Below are 22,039 nucleotides of genomic sequence, written 5' to 3' on the forward strand. Positions count from 1 at the left end.
AACTTCTGACAAAACACGAATCATTCACAAATGATGACATAATTAAAGAGGCAATGATTTTAGCTGCCAACTCTTTATTCAGGGACTTGAAGAACAAAGGAAAAAGAACGACAGCAGCCCAGAGAAACTGGTGCTGCCGCATTAGCAAGATGAGTGGAATCTTTATCTGACACCACCTTTCAGTAACTGCAGTCGGAGCTGTAGGACGGCAAATGCTTCTTGCAGCAATTTAACGAAGCCTAGATGAATGTGTGAATGGTTTGTATGGGCAACATTTAGACGTTACAGGACTGGGGCTGGATGAACTTCGGATCTTTTGGGAGGCTGAGATGCGAATTGAGAGAAGTTACAAGGAAGTAGTCACACCTCAGGTACAGGAAGAAGATAGATGGGTTACAGTCAGGGGACAGAAAAGACACAGGCAGACAGTGCAGGGATCCCCTGCGGCCGTTCCCCTCAATAATACGTGTACCATTTTGGATACTGTTGGGGGGTCAACCTACCAGTGGAAAGCCATAGTGGCCAGGTTTGTGGTGCTGAACCTGGCTCTGTGGCTCAGAAGGGAAGGAGAGAGAAAAGAAAAGCGCTAGGAGACTCAATAGAGGAATAGACAGGAGATTCTGTGGTCGCGAACAGGACTCCCAGAAGGTATGTTGCCTCCTAGGTGCCAGGGTCTGGGATGTCTCTGATCGAGTCTACAAAATTCTGAAGGGGGAGGGTGAGTAACCAGAAGTCGCATTGCACATCGGCACTAATGACCTAGCCAGGAAAAGAGATGAGGATCTAAAAAGTGATTTCAGGGAGTTAGGTAATCTCACGATTCCTACCAATGCCATGTGCTAGTGAGGTGAGGAACAGGGAGCAAGCGCAGCTAAATACGTGGCTACCGGGCTGGTGAAGGAGGGAGGGCTTCAGTATGTAGATCATTGGGGCACCCTCTGGGGAAGGTGGGACCTGTACATGAAAGACTGGTTGCACCTGAACTGGAGGGGCACCAATGTCCTGGGCAGGAGATTTGTTAATGCACTTCGGGAGGGTTTAAACTAGTTTGGCACAGGGATGGGAACCAAAGCTACAGATCAGAGGAGAGAGTAGTTGTTGAATAGGCAGAAATGGAATTCAGAGAGTCTGTAAGGAAGGATACACAGTTGATAGGCCAAAGGGATGGGTTAAAGTGTGTCTGTTTCAATGCAAGGAGTGTTAGGACAATGAGTAATGAGCTTAGAGCATGGATCAGTACTTGGAACTACAATGTTGTGGCCATAACTAAGTCGTGGATTTCACTGCGGCAGGAATGGTTGCTGGATGTTCCAGGGTTTAGATGTTTTAAAAAGAACGGTGGGGGAGGGGGAAGCGGCGTTGTTAATTAGAGAGTGCCTCACACATGCAGAAAAGGAGGTTGTGGAGGAGGGTTTGTCTACTGAGTCAGTATGGGTGGAAGTCAATTACAAGAAAGGAGCAGTCACTTTATTGGGTGTTAGCTTTGCGCGCCCCCCCCATTAGCAGCAGAGAAATGGAAGAACAGATTGGATAGCAGATCTTGGAAGGGTGCAGATGTAACAGAGCTGTTGTTATGGGTGACTTCAACTTCCCCAGCATTGATTGGAACCTCCTTAGGGCAGATGGTCTGGATGGAGCTGATTTTGTCAGATGTGTCCAGGAGAGATTCTGGACTCAAAATGTAGATAAGCCGACCGGGGGAGGCCATATTGTATTTGGTGCTTGGCAACGAGCCAGGTCAGGTGTCAAATACAAGATTGCAGTTATAGAGCTGTATAGCACAGAATTAGACCCTTTGGTCCAACTCGTCCATGCCGACCAGATACCCTAACCTAATCTAGTCCCATTTGCCAACACTTGGTCCATATCCCTCTAAACCCTTCCTATTCATATAACCGTCCAGATGCCTTTGAAATGCTGTAATTGTTCCAGCCTCCTCCACTTCCTTTGGCATCTCATTCCATACCCACACCACCTTCTGTGTGAAAACGTTGCCCTTTAGGTCCTTTTTATATCTTTCCCCTCTCACCCTAAAGCTATGCTATCCAGTTCTGGACTCCCCCACCCCAGGGAAAAGACCTTATCTATCTATCCCAACCATGCTCCTTTTGATTTAGAACATAGAACAATACAGCTCAGAACAGGCCCTTTGGCCCTCTGTTGTGCCGACCTGTGAACTAATCTAAGCCCACTGCCCTACACTATCCCATCATCCACATGCTTCTCCAAGGATTGTTTAAATGCCCTAATGTGGCTGAGTTAAACACATTGGTAGGCAGGGCATTCCACGCCCTTACCACTCTCGGAGTAAAGAACCTGCCTCTGACATTGGTCTTAAATCTATTACCCCTCAATTTGTAGCTATGTCCCCTCGTCATCATCCTAGGAAAAAAACCTCTCACTGTTCACCTGATCTAATCTTCTGATCATCTTGTATGTCTCTATCAAATCCCCTCTTAGCCGCCTTCTTCTCTCCAATGAAAACAGACCCAAATCCCTCAGTCTTTCCTCATAAGACCCCGCAACATCCTGGGAAATCTCCTCTGCACCTTTTCCAATGCTTCCACATCCTTCCTGTAATGGGACAACCAGAACTGTACACAATGTTCAAAGTGAGGTGGTACTAGTGTTTTGTACAGGCAGCAGCATGACACCACAGCACCGGAACTCAATCCTTCTAGCAATAAAACCTAACACACCGTATGCCTTCTTAACTGCACTATCCACCTGGGTGGCAACTTTCAGGGATCCAAATACATGGACTCCAATATCCCTCTGCACATTCACACTACCAAGAATCTTACCATTGATCCAGTACTCTGCCTTCCTGTTATTCTTCCCAAAGTGCATCACCTCCCATTTAGCTGCATTGAACTCCATTTGCCACCTCTCAGCCCAATTCTGCAGTTTACCCAAGACCCCCGGCAACCTGCAACATTCTTCCACACTGTCCACCACTCCACCGACTTTAGTGTCATCTGCAAATCACTAACTCATCCACCTATGCCTGTGTCTAAGTCATTTATAAAAAACAAACAGCATGGTCCCAAAACAGATCCTTGTGTCACACGACTAGTAACAGTACTCCAGGCTGAATATTTTCCATCGACCACCACTCACTGCCTTCTTACAGAAAGCCAGTTTCTAATCCATACTACTAAATCATCCTCAATCCCATGCCTCCACATTTTTTCCAAAGGCCTACCATGTGGAAGCTTATCAAAGGCTTTACTGAAGTCTATGTACACCACGTCAACTGCCCTACCCTCATCTACATGCTTGGTCACCTTCTCAAAAAACTGAATGAGGTTTGTGAGACACGAACTGTCCTTGACAAAACCATGTTGACTATCTGAAATCAAACTGTTGTTTGCTAGATGATTATAAATCCTATCTCTTCTAATCCTTTCAAAACTTTTCCGATAACAGACGTAAGGCTCACTGTCTATAATTACCTGGGTCATCTCTACTGCCATTCTTAAACAAGGGTGCAACATTTGCAATCCTCCAGTCCTCTGGTATTAAACCTGTAGACAATGACGACTCAAAGATCCAGGCCAAAGGCTCTACCATCTCCTCCCTAGCTTCCCAGAGAAGCCTTCTATAAATCCCATCCAGCCCAGAGGACTTATCTACTTTCACACCTTCTAGAATTGATAATACCTCCTTATTAACATCAATCCTTTCAAGTCTAATAGCCCGTATCTCATTCTTCTCCTCTACAATATTCTCCTTTTCCTGAGTGAAAACAGATGAGAAATATTCGTTTAGCACCTCTCCGAGCTCCACAGGGTCCACACACAACTTCCCACTTCTGTCATTGACAAGCCCTATTCCTACCCTAGTCATCCTTTTATTCCTCGCATAGCTATAGAAAGCTTTCGGGTTCTCCTTTATTCTACCTGCTAAATACTACTCATGTCCCCTCCTCGCTTTTCTTAATTCTCTCTTTAAATCCTTCCTAGCTGATCTGTAACTCTACATTGCCTCATCTGAGCCATCTCATCTCAATGCCACATAAGCCTCCCTCTTCTGCTTAACAAGAGATACAATTTCTTTAGTAAACCATGGTTCCCTTATCTTATCACTTCCTCCCTGCCTGACAGGGACATACTTATAAAAGACACGCAATATCTGTTCCTTCAATCAGCTCCACATTTCAATTGTCCCCATCCCCTGCATTTTGCAACCCCATTCTGTGCCTCCTAAGTCTTGCCTAATCGCATTATAATTGCACTTTCCCCATCTATAACTCTTGCCCTATGGCATGTACCTATCCCTTTCCAACACTAAACTAAACGTAACCGAATTATGGTCACTCTCTCTAAAGTGCTCACCTCCCACTAAATCAAACACCTGACCTGGTTCATTACCAGATCCAGAGTAGCCTCCCCTCTTGTCGACCCTTCAACATACTGTATCAGGAAACCCTCCTGCACACAAAAACTCATCCGTCCGATGTAGTAGAGATATAGCATTTCCAGTCAATGTTGGGGAAGTTGAAGTCCCCCATAATGACCACCCTATTCCTTTCACTCCTACCCAGAATCGTTTTGCCAATCCTCTCCACATCCCTGGAATTCTGTGGAGGCCTATAAAAAAAACTACCAGCAGTGTGACCTCTCCTCCTGTTTCTAACCTCAGCCCATACCACCTCAGTGGACGAGTTCTTATCAAAAGTTCTTTCAGCCACTGTTATAATGTCCTTGACTAACAAAGCCACACCTCCCCCTCTTTTACCATCTTCCCTGATCTTAATGAAAGAGCTAAACCCTGGGACCTGCAACATCTATTCCTGACCCTGCTCTATCCATATCTCTGAAATGGCCACAGCATATCCATGCTCCAGGTTCACCTATCAACTCCTGGCTTGAAGTAGACATACTTCAAACCAGCTTCCTGTCTGCCAGCACACTCCTGTGACTGTGAAATCTTGTCCATGTCCACCCTACTCACATCCTCCTGTACACTGGAACTAGACCACAGGTTCCATCCCCCTGCTGATTTTATACACCTCTGTAAGGTCAACCCTCAGCCTCCAACTCTCTAGGGAAAACAGCCCCAGCCTATTCAGCTTCTCCTTATCGCTCAAATCCTCCAACCCTGGCAACATCTTTGTAAATCTTTTCTGAACCTTTTCACATTTCACAGCGTCCTTCTGATAAGAAGGAGACTAAGATTGCACGCAATATCCCCAAAGTGACCCAACCAATGTCTTCTACATCCGCAACATGACCTGCCAACCCCAATACCCCGCCCACTAAAGGAAAGCGTACCTAACGCCGCCTTCACTAACCTATCTACCTGCGACTCAACTTTGAAGGAACAATGAGCCTGCACTCCAAGGTCTCTTTGTTCAGCAACTCCCCAGGACCTTACCATTAAGTGTATAAGTCCTGCTTTGATTTGATTTTCCAAAATGCAGCACCTCGCATTTATCTATATTAAACTCCATCTGCCACTCCTCAGCCCACTGGCCCATCAGATCAAGATCCTGTTGTACTCAGAGAGATTGAAGGTTACCTCAGTGGGAGGGCATTTTGGTGACATTGACACAACCGCCTCACCTTTACCGTAGCCATGGGGAGGGATAGGAGCAGATTGTATGGGAAGGTATTTAGTTGGAGGAGGGGAAATTATAGTGCTATTAGACAGGAGCTGTGTAAAATAAATTGTGGAACAATTGTTCTTTGGGAAAGGCACAACAGAAATGTGGAGGTTGTTGAAGGAGCACTTGTTGTGTGAGTGTTTGATAACTTTGTCCCACTGAGACAGGCAAGGAATGGTAATGTGAAGGAGCATTGGATGACAAGAGAAGAGGAGCTTCTCATCAAAAGGAAGAAGGAAGCTTACTTAAGGTTGAGGAAGCAAGGTCTAGCACAGTTTAGAGGATTACAGGGTAGCAAGGAAAGAACTCAGAAATGGACTGAGGAGAGCTGGAAGGGGGCATGAAAAAGCCTTGGTGGGAGGATTAAGGAAAACCCAAAGGTGTTCTACACTTATCAGAGAGAGGGTAAGGCCTATCAGGGATAGTGGAGAGAACTTGTGCCTGGAGTCTGAAGAGGCAGGGGAGCCCCTAAATTAGTTTTTTGCTTCAGTATTCACGAGAGACAGACCTTGTTGATTGTGAGAACAGGTTAGTAGGCTTGAGCAGATTGACATTAAGAAAGTGGATGTGCTGGAAATTCTGTGAAGCATCAAGATAGTTAAGTCCCCAGGGCCGGACCAGATATGTCCAAGGTTACGACAGGAAGCGAGGAATGGGATTGCAGCACCTGTGGCAATGATAAGGTTCCCCACAGTAGGTTCATTCAGAAAGTTAGGAGGTGTGGAATACAGGGAAATGTGTCTGTCTGGATACAGAATTAGGATTAGTGGTGCTGGAAGAGCACAGCAGTTCAGGCAGCATCCAAGTAGCTTCGAAATCGACGTTTCAGGCAAAAGCCCTTCATCAGGAATAAAGGCAGTGAGCCTGAAGCGTGAGGAGGGTGGGGGTGGGGAGAAAGTAGCATAGAGTACAATGGGTAAGTGGGGGAGGGGATGAAGGTGATAGGTCAGGGAGGAGAGGGTGGAGTGGATAGGTGGAAAAGAAGATAGGCAGGTAGGACAAGTCCAGACAAGTCATGGGGACAGTTACTGGAAGTTTAGAACTAGGGTGAGATGGGGAAAGGGAGAATGAGGAAACTGTTGAAGTCCACATTGATGCCCTGGGGTTGAAGTGTTCTGAGGCGGAAGATGAGGCGTTCTTCCTCCAGGCGTTTGGTGATGAGGGAGTGGCGGTGAAGAAGGCCCAGGACCTCCATGTCCTCGGCAGAGTGGGAGGGGGAGTTGAAATGTTGGGCCACGGGGCAGTGTGGTTGATTGGTGCGGGTGTCCCGGAGATGTTCCCTAAAGCGTTCTGCTAGGGGGAGCCCAGTCTCCCCAGTGTAGAGGAGACCGCATCGGGAGCAACGGATACAATAAATGATATTAGTGGATGTGCAAGTAAAACTTTGATGGATGTGGAAGGCTCCTTTAGGGCCTTGGATAGAGGTGAGGGAGGAGGTGTGGGCGCAGGTTTTACAGTTCCTGCGGTGGCAGGGGAAAGTGCCACGATTGGATGGTGGGTTGTAGGGGGGGTGTGGACCTGACCAAGTAGTCACGGAGGGAACGGTCTTTGCGAAAGGCGGAAAGGGGTGGGGAGGGAAATATATCCCTGGTAGTGGGGTCTGTTTGGAGGTGGCAGAAATGTCAGCGGATGATTTGTTTTATGCGAAGGTTGGTAGGGTGGAAGGTGAGCACCAGGGGCATTCTGTCCTTGTTACGGTTGGAGGGGTGGGGTCTGAGGGTGGAGGTGCGGGATGTAGACGAGATGCGTTGGAGGGCATCTTTAACCACGTGGGAAGGGAAATTGCGATCTCTAAAGAAGGAGGCCGTCTGGTGTGTTCTGTGGTGGAACTGGTCCTCCTGGGAGCAGATCCAGCGGAGGAATTGGGAATACGGGATGGCATTTTTGCAAGATGTAGGGTGGGAAGAGGTGTAATCCAGGTAGCTGTGGGAGTCGGTGGGTTTGTAAAAAATGTCAGTGTCAAGTCGGTCATCATTAATGGAGATGGTGAGGTCCAGGAGGGGAGGGAGGTGTCAGAGATAGTCCAGGTAAATTTAAGGTCAGGGTGGAATGTGTTGGTGAAGTTGATGAATTGCTCAACCTCTTCGCGGGAGCACGAGGTGGCGCCAATGCAGTCATCAATGTAGCTATTGGTTTCCAGATCTGTTCTTGGGCCTCTGCTTTTTGTAGGTTTTATAAATGACTTGGTTGAAGAAGTGGAAGAGTGGGTTAGTAAGTTTGCAGATGACGCAAAGGTCGGTGGTGTTGTCGACAGTGTTGAGGGTTGTTGCACGCTATAACGTGACATTAGCAGGATGCAGAGCTGGGTTGAGAAGTGGCAGATGGAATTCAACCTGGACAAATGCAAAGTGATTCATTTTGGAAAGTCGAATTTGAATGCTGAATACAGTATTAAAGACAGGATTCTTGGCAATGTGGAGGAACAGCAGGATCTTGGGTTCCATATATATAGATCCCTCAAAGTTGCCACCCAAGTTGATAGGTCTGTTAAGAAGGCGTATGATGTTTTGGCTTTCATTAACAGGAGGATTGAGTTTAAGAGCCGCGAAGTTTAGCTGCCGCTCTGAAACCCTGGTTAGATCACACTTGGAATAGTGTCCAGTTCTGGTCGCCTTATAGGAAGGATATAATGCTTTACTGAGGGTGGAGAGGAGATTTACCAGGATGCTGCTTGGGCTGGAGGGCTTATTTTTTGAAGAGAGGTTGAGTGAGCTCAGGCTTTTTACACTGGAGAGGAGAAGGAAGAGATGTGACTTGATAGAGATATACAAGGTGATGAGAGGCATAGATAGGAGTAGATAGCCAGAGACTTTTCCCCAGGGCAGAAGTGGCTGTCACAAGGGGTCATAATTTGAAGGTGATTGGAGGAAGGTATTGGGGAGATGTCAGAGGTAGGTTCTTTACACAGAGACTGGTGGGTGTGTGGAATGCACTGCCAGCAATGGTCGTAGAGTCAGAGACATTAGGGACATTTAAGCAACTGCTGGACAAGCATATGGATATAAATTGAGGGATATATAGGTTAGGTTGGTGTTAGATTAAGATAAATGCCCAGCAGAACATCGTGGACTGAAGCGTCTTTACTGTGTTGTACTGTTCTATGTTCTAATTAAATGGGATTGTCCTACCCTTTCCCCTAATAGCAAGAGAACAAGGGGGTGAGGATAGATTAGATTACTTACAGTGTGGAAACAGGCCCTCCGGCCCAACAAGTCCACACCGCCCCGCCGAAGCGTAACCCACCCATACCCCTACATCTACATCTACCCCTTACCTAACACTACGGGCAATTTAGCATGGCCAATTCACCTAACCTGCACATCTTTGGACTGTGGGAGGAAACCGGAGCACCCGGAGGAAACCCACGCAGACACGGGGAGAACATGCAAACTCCACACAGTCAGTCGCCTGAGGCGGGAATTGAACCCGGGTCTTTGGCGCTGCGAGGCAGCAGTGCTAACCACTGTGCCACCGTGCCGCCCACAAATCTCCAACAAATTCAAAATGTGTATATTTGAGAAAACAATTAAGAAACTGTTTATTGCATTTTGCACGAATGACCACTGTAATCCACCAGAAAGCATTAGAGAGTGAAGTTATCAAATCTTCCCATGTATTGAAAATTCTTGTTGATATCTAAACTGGATTTGATCAAGAGCCCTTCATCACTACTCACTTAAATTCTTACTCAACAAACTCTGTGCTGTGTACAGTGAACTAATGTTGCATTACATGTGAGGTGGTTAAATCAAGGCCATGTTCTGAAAAGGATTTTAGATCTGATGCCTGAAAATGTGTTTTTTTTCTAACTTGAAATAATTATGCAGTGAACTGTCAAACAGAGACAGCACATATGAGCGGTTTTGCAAATGCATTCAAATTGAAACTGGGTCTGTGGTCCTCCAGATCAAAAAATAAACTGCTGCTAGCATCAAAGACAAGAAAAATAGTTTCAACCAGAAAGCCCTGGCACACCTGAAGAAATTAGCAGAAAAGTTCTACAGGCGATTTCAGAAATTAGCTGTGATGGACCAAATTGTTAAGTTTGTCTCAAATCCATTCAAGTAGACTTTAGTGGGTTGGCAACGAAATTCCATCAGATGTTTGATGTACAAAGCAGTAAAATTGATATGGAGATAATGACTGCAAATTGGTATTGGCCTGAATGTCAGATCAAGGGACAGCAACTTTTGAGGACTTGTAAACAGATAAAAGTTGCTGCTCCTATCATTCCCTGTAACTGAAGAAGTTGTACCTTTCTACCAAAGATGGCGCTGTAAGTGACAACTTATAAACTTTTCACTCTACTCATTTAAGTACAAGTGACAATAAAGTTCATTCAATTCAGGGTTAAGGTGAAAGCTTACCTGTGTGAAACCACATCTTCCCCAAAAAGAAGGTAATCAAGTTCAAGTATTGCACTCCCCTCACTAGTACCAATTAAATGGACTGGACATAGCTAGCAAAGATTCAGAGATGCTGGTGTTGGACTGGGGTGTATAAAGTTAAAAATCACACAACACCAGGTTATGGTCCTACAGGTTTAATTGGAAGCACTAGTTTTCGGAGCGCTGCTCCTTCATCAGGTGGTTGTGTGACAACCACCTGATGAAGGAGCAGCGCTCCAAAAGCTAGTGCTTCCAATTAAACCTGTTGGTCTTATAACCTGGTGTTGTGAGATTGTTAACATAGCTAGCAAAGTACAACTCAGACTGACAGAATGTATAATTGCAGGTGTCCTACTGAGGGATCTGAGTAGAGCACAAAATAAATCACTCTATTTGATTTTACATTTATATTGTGCTCAAAATAAGCTCGTGAGGTGTGGGTGCCCTAGTTAGGGCAGCAATTATTACCCATCTCTTGTGTCCTTGGAGGTGGTGGTGAGCTGCTGCTTTGAATTGCTGCAGTCCATGTGCTGTAGGTAAACCCACACTATCGTTAGGGAGGGAATTCCAGAATTTGACCCAGTGACATATTTCTAAGTCAGGATGGTGCGTGGCTTGGAGTGAAATTTGCAGATGATGGTGTTCCCATGTATCTTCTGACCTTGTCCTTGTAGATTGTGGTGGTGGCTTTCAAAGATGCTGTCTAAGCAGCCTGAGTGAATTTCTGCAGTTATCTTGTAGATGGTACACACGGCTGCTACTGAGCATCAGTGGTGAAGGAAGTAGATGTTTTTGGATGTGGTGCCAAACTGAAGTTCTAATGGTATTATTGCTAGATTATTAACCTGGAGATCCAGGTAATGTTCTGGGGACTTGGTTCAAATCCTGCTCTGGCAGATGGTGGGATTTGATTTCAAGAAAAATCTGGCATTAAGAGTCGAATAATCACCGTGAAACCATTGTTGATGATCAGAAAAACCCATCTGGTTCACTCATGTCCTTGTGGGAAGGAAATCTGCCATTCTTATGTCGTCTGGCCTACATGTGACTCCAGATCCACAGCAATGTGGTTGACTCTAACTGTCCTGTGTGCAATTGAGTGTGTGCAATAAATAGTGACGAGGCCAGCAATGCTCACATCTGATGAAACAAATAATGAAAGAAAAGCGGGCTGCTATGATCTGGATGCTGTCAAGCTTCTTGAGTGGTGATGAAACTGTACCCCCTCCAGGCAATTGAAAGTATTCCATCAAACTCCTGACTTGTGCCTTGTAGATGATGTAATGGAGGTGAGTTACTCACCACAGTATTCCTAGTCTCTGATCTGCTCTTGTAGGCACTGAGATTATAGGATTGTGTCAGTGGAGGGTTCAGTGAAGGTAACATCATTGAATGTCAAGGGGCAGTAGTTAGATAGTCTATTGTTGGAGATGGACATTGCCTGCTATTTGTGTAGTGTGAATATTACTTGTCACTTTTCAGCTCAAGCCTAGATATTGTCCAGGTCTTAGTGCATTCGGGTATGGATTGTTGCAGAGCCTGTGGAGTTGCAAATGGTGCTTAACCTTGTGCAGTCATTGACAGACATCCACTTTACTCTGTTTTCTTTTGGGTTAGATTCTGAGTTGTACTTGAGACCACATTATTAGCCAATACCTGAATATGATCCAGTCTTACTGCACGTGGACATGGCTTTTCCTAAAATGTGATGCTCAGATTCAGGTAGAGATGCCCAGTTGAGGCTTTAATTTTTGTTTTATACAAGTTGCCCATAATCAGGCAGAGGCATCCAGTGTCAGCTTCTGGCTGGCTGGCTGGGTCCATCCAAGTTCACTTACCTAGCCTCAAAGCACATTTTCAACACAACTTATCTCTGGCTAACTGGCATTTTAGTTTCCTATTTGCTGACTCCCTCCCTTCTTGAATAGAGTTTATTCCTTTCTTGTTGGTGGAACCTTTCCTAAACCCAGGGAAATTTGGACAATCAACACCATATTGTACAGATACAGACCCTATGATCCAACTCGTCTGCGCCAACTTGGTATTCTAAACTAATCTAGACCCATTTGCCAGCATTTGGCCCATATCCCTCTTAACTCTTTCTATTCATGTACCCATCCAGATGCCTTATCAATGTTTTAATTGTACCCACCACCATCACCACCACCTCTGGCAGTTCATTTCATCCATTCACCACCCTCTGTGTGAAACGGTTGCCTTTTAGGTCCCTTTTAACTCTTTCCCCCCTCACCCTAAACCTATGCCATCTAGTTCTGGACTCTGCCACCCCTATGCTGTGGAAACGACCTTGACTATTCACTCTATCCATGCCCCTAATGATTTTATAAACCTGTATAAGGTCAACCCTCAGCCTCCGCTCCAGGGAAAACAGCTCCAGTCTATCCATTCTCTCCCGACAGCTCAAGCCCTCCAATCCTGGCCACATCCTTGTAAATCTTTTTTGAATCCTTTCAAGTTTCACAACATCTTTTCAATAGCAGGAAACCAGAATGGAATACAACGTTCCAAAAGTGATCTGTACAATGTCCTGTACAGCCACAACATGATGCCCCAACTCCTATACTCAATGCACTGACCACTGAAGGCGAACATGCTAAGCACCTTACCATCTCAGTATCAAGCTCTTTTAAGATCCTAGGGTGACATCCATCTGGACAGAAAAACTTCAGTCCACAGCTCCATCCGTTTGCTTTGTACCACTTCCCTTATGGCATTTTCATCAAGTTCCTTTCTCTCAAAGTTTGTGAGAAGATTTGTAGCTCGGGTGCTCGTTGTTGTGGGGTTCTGTTCGCCACGCTGGGAATTTGTGTTGCAGACGTTTCGTCCCCTGTCTAGGTGACATCCTCAGTGCTTGGGAGCCTCCTGTGAAGCGCTTCTGTGATCTTTCCTCTGGCATTTGTAGTGGTTTGAATCTGTCGCTTCCGGTTGTCAGTTCCAGCTGGTCGCTGCAGTAGTCGGTATATTGGGTCCATGTTGATGTGCTTATTGATTGAATCTGTGGATGAGTGCCATGCCTCTAAGAATTCCCTATCTGTTCTCTGTTTGGCTTGTCCTATAATAGTAGTGTTGTCCCAGTCGAATTCATGTTGCTTGTCATCTGCGTGTGTGGCTACTAAGGATAGCTGGTCGTGTCGTTTCGTGGCTCGTTGGTGTTCATGGATGCGGATCGTTAGCTGTCTTCCTTTCTCTCAACCACTTCCTGATGTAAAGCTACGATTGGAATTTTATTTTATCCTCCAGCGAAGACCAAAGCAAGATATTTCTTCCTATTAACTATCATTTCCAGACTATCCACTGCTAACTCCCCATTCTTACTCTCTGGAGAACGAGCACTCGTTTTCATTTCTTTTTATGTACTTGTAGAAATGTTTACGATCCGTTTTTACAATTCTTGCAAACTTTGTCTCATCCTCTTCATTTATTCTTCTGATTAAATTTTCAATCATTCTCAGTTGTACTTTATTCTGACTACTTGTCATTCCTTATTAGAGTGGTGCTGGAAAAGTACAGCAGATCAGGCAGCATCCGTGGAGCAGGAAAACCGACATTTCGGGCAAAAGCCCGTCATCAGGAGATTGATGAAGGCCTTTTGCCCGAAACGTCGATTTTCCTGCTCCTCAGATGCTGCCTGACCTGCTGTGCTTTTCCAGCACTACTCTAATCTTGACTCTGATCTCCAGCATCTGTCGGCCTAATTACCATTCCTGTCATTCATCTTTGCTCAGTTATGCGATGTTTCCTTAAGGTGATGCTTTCCCCAGCTTCAGTTAACCATGGCTGGTGGGTCCTCACCTTGGTCTTCTTTTCTTTCCAGTCGGGATATACTTGTAGTATTCTCAAATATTTCTTTAAATGTCTATTGATTTATCCTCTACCCGAGAATGCCAGTTCACTTCAACAGCAATAATGCCACTCGATGTCAAGGGGTGACAATCAGAATCTCTCTTGTTGAAGTAGTCATTGCCTGACACTTAGGCGGCATGAGTATGCATTTGCAACCATGTCTTTTATGGCAATGTTCTGAGCTCCCTTTTTGTTGAGGATTAGAATATTTCTTGAACTTCTTCGTCCACTGCAATTGTCCACCAATCACAACTGGATGAGGCAAGTCTGCAGAGCTTAGACTTGATCCATTGATTGTGGGAGTGCTTAGTTCTATGTATTGCATGCTGTTTAAGTTTTCAGCTTCACCAGAATCATACCTCATTTTTACGTACGTCTGTCTGTCTCTGTCTGTCTATCTAATGAGCACTAAATATGTGGAGGATAAATTCACAGAATCTATAAAAATGGTTTTCTGGAGCAGTGCACTGCTGTTTAAAAACAACATAATTGAACCCAAACCTAGAGTCTTGAACCTGTGAAGGTACGAGGGGCAAGCTGATTGTGGTGAACTGGAAAGTGCAAAGAGGTACGACTAGATACAAAGGTTTGTATTTAACAACAAATATACATTCTTTAAGGTACAATGTAAAGTGACAGAATGAATCAAAAGCTTCAGAACAAAGGCACCTCTGGGTAGAAGCGGTCATAAAGTGACTGAATTGTAAATCCTGTTTAAGGGGGAGATGATTGGGTCCAAGTCTAGTACATTAAAATGAAATAAGTGCAACCATGCAGACATGTTAGCTGAACAAGTTGAAGTGTCCATGATTCTCCACATGCCACAGGATGGGCATTCCACACAACTGAGCTACACTACCATGCCTTTAAACTTGCACCCGGACTACTTGTTATTGACTTGACTCTTGCTCTCAAATTGCAGAGGACTGAGATGGGAAGAATTTCTTCACCCTGGAGGCTGGTGAACCTGTGGAATTCCCTGCCACAGGAAGCAGTTGAGGCCAAAGCGTTTAATTGTTTTTCCAGAAGTTAGATATCATTTTTGGTGTTAAGTGGATCGAAGGGCATGGATAGAAAGTGGGAACAGGGTGCTAAGTAGGATGGTCAGCTCTGATTATATTGAATGGTGGACCCAAATGGCCTACTCCTGTTCCTATTTTCAGTGTTTTCATCAGCTCCTCCTGTGCCTTTTATTTTGCACAGAGCCTTCACAGTGAGTGCTCACTGACCCAATAAACTCTCAGCTCTGAAAAGTCCCTTTTTTCCCTATTATTCCTTCCTCTCACTTAATCATAAATTACAGAAATGAAGAAACAATTACTTTCCTAATTCAGTGGCATAACACATTTGGAGCAAGGATCCAAGCTGAATAGTGGATAGCTCTCAGTCCCCTCACCTATTTCTTTAATTAGTAACATGGGGAGTTTTGTTTTTAGCACACAGCGGGATTTATGGAATCTGCAGCCTGCAAGGATGGTTGCCATTCCAAAGGAATTGGATACATTGAAGAGGTTATACTTTGTTCAGCTGCAGGAGGGCAATGGGGTGGTGGAACTTGTTGAGTAGCTCTTTTAAAGAGTCAGCACAGTGGACCAAGTGGCTTTCTGTGTTGTACAACTACATGAGTTTTATTCTGTCTATTTGGTTTTAAGTAGGGACTCAGGAAGATCCACATCTAGAATGAACCTCACATCTGCAGAATTTCTCCCCTTCATTAGATCATTCACAGAGAGTATGTTTCTGCTTTGTTCTCCTTGGAGAACATAAGCTGGAGAGTCATTTGTTCAGGGAACCTGAGGCACAAACTCATAGGTAGATTCTGTAACCTCTGCATCTGAGTATAGAGAGTGGTAGTGATAATCTGAAATTTGTTTCTAAAAGCAATAAAGTTGCAATTTTGAACTGAACCTTACTTTTGGTTTTAAACATATGGTACATCAAATCTAATGTGCACTCCGATTCTGTGCCGATGCTTTTCCCACTGTGATTCCATCTTGCTGTTTGAAAATTGCCATAGTTGCAAAACCGAGAGAGTGAGGGAGGGAGAGAGACTTGAGAGTGAAGATGTTTTCTTGTTCATCCAAGGGATGAGGGCATCGCTGGCTGGGCTAGAATTTATTGCCCAGAGAGCAGTTGAAGAGTCAGCCACATTACTCTGGGTCTGGGGTCACATGTAAGCCAAGCCAGGTCAGGACAGCAGTTTCATTCCCTAAAGGATGTCAGTGAACCAGATGGGCTTTTCCTGACAATCAGCAAAAGATTCATGGTCATCATTAGACTCTTAATTCTGTTTTTTTTTAATTGAATTCAAATTCCACTGTCTGCCATGGCAGGATTCGATCTTGAGTCCCCAGCATATTACCTGGGTTTCTGGATTAACAGTCTAGCAATAATACCACTAGGCCATCGCCACCCAGAGGGTAGGGGAGCTGCTTAGACTGAGGAGTTAGTTTTAGATGAAAGCACCTTTACCCGTGTTTTCCAGGACAGGACATTCAAAGATCAACCCGTTAAACTGCACCCAATATTGTTAAAATGCAAGGATTCAGAGAGGCGCTCAGCTGTTGGTATTCAGTTAGATCCTCATTGCAACTATTGTAGTCTCAGAACCAAAAGTTCAGATGGTGATCACTGGGGTCTCAATCCACAGTTTGAAACTCCACAGAAGCCTGTATCCTGTCACCAAGTCACCCTGTATTTTTCCATGCATCGTACTTGACACTGGTTCGGCTTCCACCCAGCCAGCTCTGAGTGAACAGAATGTGTCTGAGACTTCTGTTTATATCTGTCAGCCAGGGTTCCCTGATTAAACCAGGTTAATAGCCCCAACCATGGAACTCATGCTTTCTAATGTCCTTATAATCACTCCTGACCTCCTTATAATCACTACACTCTGGTCTTGGTTCGTGCAACTTGCATGGCCATAGTGTGCTTTGATTTCAGCCCTCATGTCCACAAAGTTCTCCCTCAGTTTGTTTATCGATCCATGCTCATTTTTTGCATACTAATCCCTTCCCTGATCTCATTACAGTTTGACACTGAACTTACAAGAGCACAACTGTAAGTTGACAGCACTCCTGCTCAAATTGAATAAGAGCACTGATTGTAATTGCCCACAGATACAACAGGTAATTTTTTCGTTCACATTGCACCCTAATTTTTACTGGCCACAACTAAGTCCAAAACCTAAAACAATCTTACTCAGTGTTCAGCCCACAAGTCCTAGTTGATCAACATGTTATGCCAAGGCAACTGCATTCTGTTTCTCTTGTATTTCATCTTGCAGGTTTTCCTGTGGAAGTTTGGTAAGGGTTCCTCTGAGTACTACTGCCTCATTGAGTGGGGACTCCCTAACTCAGCAGCAAAGATGTGTAGAAATTAACGGGAAACCTTTTACTTCAAGCTTGTATTGCTGTACTAAAGTTAGTGTTTGGATCTGGTTCAAGAAAATAGTGATGGGATTTGGGAAATCTGTGCTGCTGTCTCTCGTAGTGTCTAGCATGACCTTCTGTTTCTGTCTTTCAGTTTGATTCAAGCCCAGCAGATGTCAGAGGTCAATTGTGTTATCTCCAGTCTTTCCTCCTCTACTCACCCCAGAGCACTGATAGGGTTAGCATTTCTATTACACTGCTGTCTCCCTGATAAACACAACGTGTCTTGGTATAAATACTCCACCCAATCAACAATGCAGAGCAGGTCTGGGAGCAAGTATCTTCATTGTGCTTGTTCAATCATTTTATTTGCCCATAACCTAGGAAAGGAGGGAGGTTAACTAACATTCAAGCCTGTAAACTTCCTCAATCCACCATCCCATCCCTGCACAAGTGGCAGGCCTGTAACCGCTTTGTCAAAGTCTTTTCAGGCAGTCTAAGTGAATAAAAGTTTTGATTGCTTTGCTGAGTATAAAGGGGCTTGAAAATTTTTTGCTCCGTGGGTGCGCTGAGGTATTAGTGCCTCATTTGAGAGCAATATAGATTTATTTTCCAATTTCTACTGGACACGGTGATGTATTATCGAGAGAAAAAGCAGCTTTTCTGTGTTGTATGGTTTTTTAATGTATTAAATGTACTACAAGATAAATTATTTGTATTTAATATATTCTGACTGCTCTCCTCTGCATGCTGTAGTATAGTGACTGTACGTATCCAGAGGCTATTACAGTATGAAATGTGACTGGATCTGTGGAATGAGCAAGTGAGCAGCCTCTAGAAGTGCTGCCCTGTTTTGCTGTTTAGTTCCAAGCTAAGTGTTAGACATAAGCTCTGTTTTTTGACAGCTCTTGAGAATTATTTTTTTTAATTATAGTATGCTGTATCACAATCAGACTTTTCATGCTAGCTACTTTTCAAATGGGCTCACTGTTATATGGGCAGGTTCCTGCAGGTCGCCATAAAATGTGTGTCGGTGCTTTTGATCAGGGGTGTGAATATTGGTCAGGCAGAGCTGCACAATATAGATTTTTATATGCGCTGTATGCTGACTACATGCACAGATATGGAGTTTAGGACATTCCCCACTAAGATCTTTTTAATTTCGACTTTGGACTAGCCAATTTTGATCACTTCACTACTTAAAGGTGGACTGTTTTTTTTAAAGATTAGAATTGGAGTTAAAATGAACATTGATCCACATTCAGCTTACTGACCTTGTGTCATGTTAACGGTCCTCTTCTCCTGTCTTGCGTGCGACCGTTTCTTCCCCTCCCTAATTCCTAATTATGGCATTCTGTTGCCTCACTCCTTCCAATAGAAATCTTTCAGTACCTGTGGCACTATTTCTTTCCTGTCTCTTGCTGAGAGATGATTTGGATGGGAATTCTCATCAATGTTTTGCAAAATTATGCATCTCCTTTCAGCGATAGGAAATCAAATTACCAAAGCACGTTGACTTTGCACTCATCAGGACAAATAAAAGAAAGCCAAATTTCAAATTATTGCAACAATTTACACAACAGGACAAAACAGTAATAAAAGCAAAATATTGCAGATACTCTGTACATAAAGTGCTGGAGAAACTCTGCATGAATTAGCAGCCTCTGGAGAGAGACTGACTTTATATTTTATCAAGTGTGACTCTTCTTCCTACCTCATCAACATAGCTTCAAGGGTTCAGTGTCTGACATGTGGACCCAATAACTTTTATGTTGCCTTTTCGTTAGTTAATGATTTTTTTCACCTCATCCTTCAAACCTTGCTGGGGGCAGTTCTGTGGGCACTTCTCACTGTCCATTCTTTTAATTAGGGATCAATGGGAGTGAATAGATGTAGTTAGTATTATGGGCCAGACCAGATCCCCCAAAATATTTTAAGATCATGGCCTAGACCCTTACTCTGTTATTTTACAGGCAGATGGAACACGCTATGTTCCAGATGCAATTCAATTGGTCAAACTGCCCAACATTAACTAAAACACAATTTGTTTCAATGCCATAGTTAAAATACAACCAGGGAAAGAGGAATTCAGAATAACTTGACTCTGTTGGAAAACTTCACAATAGATAGAGTAACTATTACTAACTAACTGTTCCAATATAGTAACATCCCATAAACACACCCTTTGGCAAAAAGTTAAATTCAGAAAAATCGATTTGTGTCTCGGGTAATTTAGCAGCAGAGAGAAACCCTAGCTTCTAGCTGTAACTGAGAAAAGGACAAGATAGCTATACTTCAAGTCCTCAAACAGCAATTCCTTAAAAGTAAACATAAAAACTAAAAAAAACTAGAAAGCCTGGTTTGAGAGAGCTGGCCACACCCAGCCAGACTGCCTCCATTGTTCCAACTCTTTTTAAATACAGAGACCTCCCAAGCTGTTTACCTTCTTTACAGACAGTTCTACATCTCTCATTCAATCTCTTTGTAAATAAAACATTCCAAAATACCCTCCTAAAGCCATGGCATCATCACATTAGTTCTAGTGTTGTTGATGAAAAGTTCTCTTTTCAGTTTGTTCTGATATTTAATCAACAATTTGCCTTCCACATTGTCATTTCAACTAATAACAAATTATGTTTATACAGATTTGAGCTGGAGGTAGATCATCCACTGGGATTTGTTTGGACTCTGTCAAATTCACTTCTATGCCTATCAGCACCCAACCAAACCACAAGGAGAACTGGTACACCCTTGCTGCCTTGCTTGGAATTTTTGTGTTTGTATCAAACACTGGACTTTCTGTTCTCTCTGGTTCAGTTATACACTATCAACCATTCCAATGAACAAAGTTTCTGATGTTTATCACAGCTTTACTCACCATTTTAAGCTGAAATAAATATTTGCCCTTTTTTGATTCCAGCAAGTCTAGATTGAATAAATGCTAATCAACCCATTCCATCTAGAGTCTGTTTGTAATTATTATACAAACCTACGGGCAGAAGTAAACCATTCAGCCCAATGGGTCTGCTGTGCCATCCAGTGAGATACCTGTTCTGATAATCCTCGGCTTAATTTTTTTGCCTTATCCCATATCTCTTGGATTACCTTACTGATTAAAAATGTGTCTAATTCAGCCTTGAATATACTTGATGACCCAACCTCTGAATTAGGGCTTATGCCTGAAACATTGAATCTCCTGCTCCTCGGATGCTGCCTGGCCTGCTGTGTTTTTCCAGCACCACATTTTTCAACCTCTACAACGGTCCATGGTAAAGAATTCTACAGGATCATTACCCTCTGAGAAGAAATGGGCAGTCTCTTAATCTGAGGTTGTGCTCTCTGCTCAGAGTCTCTCCCCCAGGGCAGGGGAAACAGGTTTTCTGCAGCTACCATGTCAATCCCTTAAGAATCTCGTGTTTCAGTAAGGTCTGCAATGATTACAGGAGTCCAACCTACTCAATCTCTCCTCATGAGAAAATCTCCCCATAACCAGAATAAGCTGGTCATCCTACTGTGGGCTGTCACCAATGCTAGTGTATGTTTACTTAGAGAAGGGGACCGAAACTGTTCAGTGTTCTTCGTGTGATCTGACTAGTTTTTGCAAAATGTCCTTAATTTTATACTTTATTCTCTTTGAATTAAAGGCCAACATATTCTATGTGCCTTCCCTATTATCTACTGAACTTGAATGTGAGCATTTTGTTACTCTTGTACAATGACCCTCAAATTTCTCTATGCTGTGGCTTTATCTCGTTAAATAACATTTTATCTCTTCATCTTCCTGATCAAGTGCATGACCTCATTTTCTGACAGTATATTCCATCTGCAAAGTTTTTGTTCATTTGTTAAATTGTCCATATCCCTCTGCAGATTCTTTGAGTCATCCTCACCACTTGTCTTCCCATCTGTTTTTATGTCATAACTTGACAGTGTGTTCACTTTCCTTATTCAAACCATTTATATATATATTGTGAATAATTATGGTCCTAACTCTGATTCCTGTGACCATCCACTAGATAAAGATTGCCATCCTAAAAATGCCACCTTTTACCCCAATTCTGTCTTCTATCAGTAAGCCAATCCTCTCTTCGTGTTTATCTTATTAAGTAGCCTGCTATGTGATACCTTATCAACACCTTTTGGAAATTCAAATATATTACTTCAACTGGTTTCCCCCTTTCTCCTGCTTGTTAACTCCTTCCTGAATTTTAACATATTTGTTAGGAATGATTTCCCCTTCATGAAGCCATGCTGATGCAGCTTGATCATGTTATGTACATCTAACTGCTCTGCTATTACATTCTTTATAATAGACTTTAGCATTTTCCTAATGACAGATACATGCTGCTATTCTCTGTGCTTTCTATCTTCTGTAGAAAATATTGCATTCAAAAAGTAGGATATTCCCTAGTCACAGCCCATTTGCAGCTAGGAGACGACCCCCTTCTCATTTTTCACTTGTATCTGGATTGGTCCCTTCAGGACGCAACCCTGAGATTGTGCTGATTTGACAGAGCTAAGGAGAAGTCTAAAGGTCCGATGTTTCAGATTTTAAATACCCTAAGTATGGAAACAGGCCCTTCGGCCCAACAAATCCACACCGACCCACCAAAGAGCGACACACCCAGACCCATTCCCCCATCCTATATTTACCTCTGACTAATGTACCGAACACTATGGGCAGTTTAGCATGGCCAATTCACCTGGCCTGCACATTTTTGGATGTGGGAGGAAACCCACACAGACATCAGGAGAATATGCAAACTCCACACTGATAGTTGCCTGAGGCAGGAATCAAACCCGGGTCG

The 22,039-nt window shown here is 43.7% G+C and overlaps 1 protein-coding gene across 4 annotated transcripts in view; it reads left to right on the plus strand.

The window, feature by feature from the left end:
- Window positions 1-22,039, plus strand: part of hsf1 (heat shock transcription factor 1) — a 108,740-nt gene that overhangs the window by 70,224 nt on the left and 16,477 nt on the right. For 2 of the 4 annotated variants that reach the window (XM_072576469.1, XM_072576468.1), the window contains exon 10: window positions 17,386-17,469. The exons of 1 other annotated variant lie outside the window; for it this stretch is intronic. In XM_072576469.1, the coding sequence (XP_072432570.1) occupies window positions 17,386-17,469 (84 nt within the window). Of the gene's footprint in view, window positions 1-17,385; window positions 17,470-19,876; window positions 20,156-22,039 lie in introns of those variants that run through there. One more of the 4 variants, XM_072576471.1, reaches the window with a different exon arrangement.

This window comes from Chiloscyllium punctatum, chromosome 8 (genome assembly GCF_047496795.1).
Source record: "Chiloscyllium punctatum isolate Juve2018m chromosome 8, sChiPun1.3, whole genome shotgun sequence".
Taxonomy (NCBI): Eukaryota; Metazoa; Chordata; class Chondrichthyes; order Orectolobiformes; family Hemiscylliidae; genus Chiloscyllium; species Chiloscyllium punctatum.